General features: G+C 50.1%; 1 protein-coding gene across 1 annotated transcript in view; it reads right to left on the bottom strand.

Annotated features, from left to right (window-relative positions):
* Emilin2 (elastin microfibril interfacer 2) overlaps positions 1–2981 on the bottom strand; it is a 50220-nt gene extending 47239 nt beyond the window's left edge. The window contains exons 1-2 of the mRNA XM_013027184.1: positions 2721–2981; positions 2131–2253 (exon numbers count right to left, since the gene is read on the bottom strand). Coding sequence (XP_012882638.1) covers positions 2131–2253; positions 2721–2839 — 242 coding nt within the window. The 5' untranslated portion in view covers positions 2840–2981. The remainder of the gene's footprint in view (positions 1–2130; positions 2254–2720) is intronic.
* Between the last annotated feature and the right edge of the window lie 2393 nt (positions 2982–5374).

Below are 5374 nucleotides of genomic sequence, written 5' to 3'. Positions count from 1 at the left end.
GGGAGGGAGGGAGGGAGGAAGGGAGGGAGGAAGGGAGGGAGGGAGGAAGGGAGGGAGGGAGGGGAGAGACTAAGAAATTCCAAGTAACCATTTCCCCACTCATCTCTTAGTCCTCAAAGTGTAGGAAACATTTAATGCTTGCAAAATATGGCAAAACATTCCCTTCCTATCCCTAATGAGAACAGAATAGGTCAAGTCTATAACTGTTGAAGTTAAGATTTAAGATTTTCAAGTTAATTAACTAAAGCAGTGGATTTTTTAAATTCCCAATTTAACAATAAAGCATTTAAAATGTAAAAAGGCAGTTAAACTTGTTTATATGATTTTTATTGAAGAAAAATACCCAGGTCACTCAATTTGGGCTTTGTTTCATAAAACAACAGAAACATCTGCCTTTGTAGCAATTCTGTTGTTTCTCCCTGGGTGGCAAAAATACATAGCAACTGTCTTTCATTAACCTTTGACCTAGAGCGAGCTCACTTTCCACCAATGGTCATGTCTCACTATTTCACTGAGTCTTGATCACACACAATTAAGTCATGGGGTCTTCTGGATAGCTAAAGTAATTTGAGAAAATAAAAGCCAATCATTTTTAAGCCAAAAGCATTACCTCCCCCAGCAAATATCTCTGAGATTATAGCAATGCATAAAATATAGTTCTTGTATAAAATGAATGACATTTTCTAGACTGATTCTTCAATTCTGATTGCAAACAAATCCATTTGCTTCATATGTCGACCATGATGGACCCCTTGAAAAACGACCCCTTGGTCCTCTTTCAGTAGTTGCAGGCCTTGGGCTGGAAGGTCTAAACGGCACTGGCTAGAATGAGGTAGAATGACAGTGCTGTCCCCTTATCCACTTTAGCCATCCCTATGGAAACCCAGGGACTCCAGCCTTTTCCTCAATGTATTCGAAACCTAAAGACATCTCCTAAGTTTCAGTGAGCTTATTTTGGCTTTGTTTTTTGCCTAGCAGCAACTGTCCATCATGGCTCCCTGGGCAGCCCATGGGCTCTGCAGTGACCACCTCTGTCCCCCAGGTCTAAAGCTCACCCATCTGGTGCCCTTTGGAACAGGGCTCCCTGCAGTTCAAGTTCAGTTGGGCCCCTTACACTTGCCAGGGGCTGATTTGCTACTGACTATTCTTTGCTGTAATGACAACTGTGCTGTAAGACAAATAATGTATTCTTCATGGAAAACAATTTCAGCCTTCTTAGTGTTCCTCAACCGCCATTCATTCACATTGCTCATCTTCCAACTGACACAAAAACTCACTTTCCTGACGACAATTCAATGTGTGTTGTGTTTCACAGAATTTGTCCTCTAATACCCCGCTTCCTCCTTGTTTTGTTACAAGATGGTAAAATTCTCTAAGCAAAAAGATGATTCCTTCTTCCTTTCATCTTAAAAGGACAATTCTTTCCTGATAACTGCGTTGGTAACTTCCCAAATCTAACTTGAAAAGAAAAAGCACACTTTAAGGCACATTATTTCTGAGAGTTTTGGTTTAGAAAGCTATGGTTCTAGTGAGCTAAGGATATTTGGAACAAAACTGGGCCTGTCTCAGAATAACGGCCAGCCTAATAGCTCAACTGATCCTATGTGGAGAAAGGTTGTGTGTGTGTGTGTGTGTGTGTGTGTGTGTGAGCAGTATACATTTTGGAATCTTCTGTATGCCCTAAAACACACAATATGGATCCAATTAAGTTCAGCTGCCTTATGTTAGTAATAAAATTGAAAGAGGAGAGAGACACAGACAGACAGACAGAGACAGAGGAGAGGAGAGGGAATGGGTGGGGAGAGGAGAGAAAGGGAGAAGGGAGGGGGAGGGAAGAGGACAGGAGAAAAGGGGAGAGGAGAGGAAGAGAGTGAGGAAAGAGAGATTGGGGGGCGGGGAGCCTTGTGTACCCTGTCCTACGTCCCAGAGAACCATAACTCCAACTCCTGCGCATCCTCAGAGCCGCAATAGCCCAGCGTGGCTGGTACCCAGCTCGGCACTCCAACCTTACAGCTGCTGGGTTTCCCCCAGATCTGGAGAAGATGTATACCGGGGCTGGAGCCCAATGCTGCGGCCCCACCCCACCCTCGTGGCCGGGCTTGGGCTGGGCTCCGCGGCGGCCGGACTCACACGAGCGCAGACGGACAGGGCATCTGGTTCCAGCCACAGTTGTACTGTGCCTGGACGAAACTCTCGCTGCCCTCCAGCACGGAGCAGCTCACGTTCTTGTTGACGATGTAGGCGCACCAGTTCCTGGGGTGGAGAGAGAGGGGGAGAGAAGACGGGCCGTCAGCGGGAGAACAATGAGGCCGGGAAGGGAGGACGAGAGGACCGAGCCGGGGCCAGCGCGGGGGTCAGGGAACCCGTGCACCTCTCGGGAGGCGGGAGCGGAACAAAGCCGCCACCCGAGGAGTGACGGGGCGCCTTTGCAGAGCTTGCGCCCTTCCCCACCCACGACAGCAGAGCGGTGGGGCCCAGGGGTGCCTGGAAATCCGGGGGTCCCTTTCCAGGGGGTCGTGCCCGGCCGTACCACCGTGCGGGTCCCTCCCGGCGTCCCCGCTGCACGTTGGCACCGCGTGTTGAGAGATCGCCCGAGGCGGGGTTGCCCCGGGACCCCATGGGGGTCCCCTGGCTCACAGCTCCAGGTCAGGGAGGCACAGGCGCGGGGGGGGGGCCTAGGGCGCTTGGGTTTGGGGTGAGCAGTCCCGGCGCGCACTTACTTGTTCCTGGCGCTGGGCCGCGCAGGGTGCCCGGGCTGCGGGCCGGCGTAGCACAGCCCGGTGCCACCCAGGGCCAGCAGCGCCAGCGCCCAACACCAGGGCGCGTGGGGTCGGCACATGGCGGGCGAGAGCGGGGTCCGCAGCGCAGCGACCCGGGCTTAGCGCACCAGGCCCCGGGCCCCCTGGGGTAGAAGCGGGAGCTCGCGCCCCAGCCGCGCTCCGCCAGCGCCCCTCGGCTCCTCGCTCCCACTTCTCCTTCGCGCTGGCTTCTCTGCGGTCCCTCAATGACGCACGGGTCCCCCCGGGTGCCGCCCTCTCTATTTCACTTCCCTCTCCGAAACGTGACTCTCCCCGCACCGGAGTCCAGTCCCTTCGCCTCTCGGCAGGGGGCATGGGGTTAGGGGTCTGTGTTACAGAATTTCCAATTACTCATTCCTTTGGTCTCTTCCCAGAACCCGGCTACTCCCCGCGAACCCCCCAGACTCTCCGGAAGCAGCCACAGTCCACAGTGGGCCACTCTGGCTGTCCCCACCCCGGCCTGGGTGCCAGCCTCCTGTGGAGAAGGAGGGACACCAGTATCATCAGCCCCCGGGGCAGGAGATAGGGCCCCAACTCAGATTTCCTCTACTGGCAAGAAAGACGCGACCATGACCCCAAAACCCTTAAGGACTTACAATCTGAGTTGAGAAGGACATGAACTGCCTTTACTCATTCATTAAAGTTGCCTGTCCATTTAAAGAGTTTGTGAGGACAGCTGAACAGGATCGAGAGAGAGCTGGAGAGAGGGCTAGAGCTAGCAAGGAAGCGAGGGAGGGAGGGAGGATGAGGGAGAGAGAGAAAGAGAGAAGGAGGGGGGAGGGAGAGAGGCACCATGGTACCCTCTTTCCCCAACAGCTTCTGAAGCACACTCCAACTCTGCCTTACACAAATGACTGGAAGCTGATCTCACAGTCCCTGCCTGTTGGTCCTACTCGGGCCTTTCTTCTATCAGTATTAAAGGCTTCTACTCCACTTTAGAAGGCTTCTGAGTCAGGCACCAGTGGCTCCCTCCTGTAATCCTAGCATCTCAGGAGGGGGAGATCTGAGGATGGAGGTTCAAAGCCAGCCCAGGCAGGGAAGTCTGTGAGACCCTGATCTCCAACAAACCACTAAAAAGCCGGTTGAGCTGTGGCTAAAATAGTCAGGTGCTAGTCTTGATTAAAAGAAGCTCAGAGACTGTGCCTGGGCCTGGAGTTCAAACCCCAAAACGCTAACAAAACAAACCCTTTCCATTTCAGAGGGATTCAGAATAGCTGAGACACTGCTATGCTTTTCGGCTTCTTTGTATGTGTCCTGCCTATTCTTGAGTTACACACATCTCTACCAATTTCTTTTTAGAATGCAGTAACTCCACAGAAGAATGTTATATAAAAATCACTACCAGCAGAGTGTAGTGGACCACACCCTTCATCCCAGCACCCCAGAGGTTGACGCAGGAGGGTGATACGTAGATGACACACTGGCATACATACATACATTGGGGTACATAGAAAGACCCCATTTTCAAACCAAAGCAAAGCAAAGAAGCAAAATTATCACCAAAGTGGTACAGTCTCAGAGGTGCTGGCCAAGAGCTCTGTATGGGAGGTACCCCGCTGCTTCTAACCAATACTTTAGTGAGATTTTAGCAGAAGGCCTAGGTGTGCGCAGTTTGGATGAGCTCACAGCTTACCATTGGCTGTGAGTTGTTTTGGTTCTGTGAGGGTAAAGCTTTGTGAGGTTCTGACTGTACAGAATGAAGCTGTTGATTCATTTTATCTCTCATTTGCTTTCATGGTGTTGTTGAGCCTTTTGATTTGCAAATGGAAGGAAGAAAATTCTCTAAGTAAGATTTTTATAAGAGCTAAGCAGAAAATTATACCATGTAAGGACATAATCTGTTCGTGAACTTCCTAAATGGAAGATCATGGACTGAAGTCATCCCAGTCTTCAAAAGAGCCACGCTAGGGGGGAAATAACAGAAAGAGATAAAAAGCTGTCTTGCATAACCCAATCGCTGTCTGCGCCTTTCCTGTCCTCCCTGTCCTTATCACTTTGGTCCATAAGTGATGTGGGGAAGAAACACTCTTTACAAACAGAAGATGAAGGAGCGTGACATGAAGTCATGTCATGTCTCTCTATGCTAACGTACCTTCTCTTTGATACAGGTAATTCTACAACTCAAAAGTGGCTTGAACTAATCAAGCCAAATCTAGTTTTTCCACTCAATCAGATATTCCAGGAACCTCTCCAAGAGCTTGAGACCAACTGTGCATTGGGATGATACAATATTCACTTGGCCTCTGAAGCTATGGCATCCACATTTGTGAATTCAACCAAACACACACACCAACAAATACTTTTAAAAAAATTGGGTCTGTATTAAATATGTACAGACATTTTTTTGTCATTATTCCTTAACAATACAGTGTTTGACATTCACAGGAGCATGTATATTGCATTAGGTATTATAAGAAATCCAGAGTAGGGGCTGGGAAGGTGGCTCAGTGGTAGAGCGCTTGCCTTGCATGCTCGAGACCCTGGGTTCGATTCCTCAGCACCACATAAGCAAAAAGAAAAAAGCCAGAAGTGGCGCTGTGGCTCAAGTGGTAGAGCGCTAGCCTTGAGCTGAAGAG

Source organism: Dipodomys ordii, unplaced genomic scaffold, assembly GCF_000151885.1.
Source record: "Dipodomys ordii isolate 6190 unplaced genomic scaffold, Dord_2.0 Scaffold100, whole genome shotgun sequence".
NCBI classification, from domain to species: domain Eukaryota; kingdom Metazoa; phylum Chordata; class Mammalia; order Rodentia; family Heteromyidae; genus Dipodomys; species Dipodomys ordii.
This window is presented reverse-complemented; position numbering and strand designations above follow the sequence as displayed.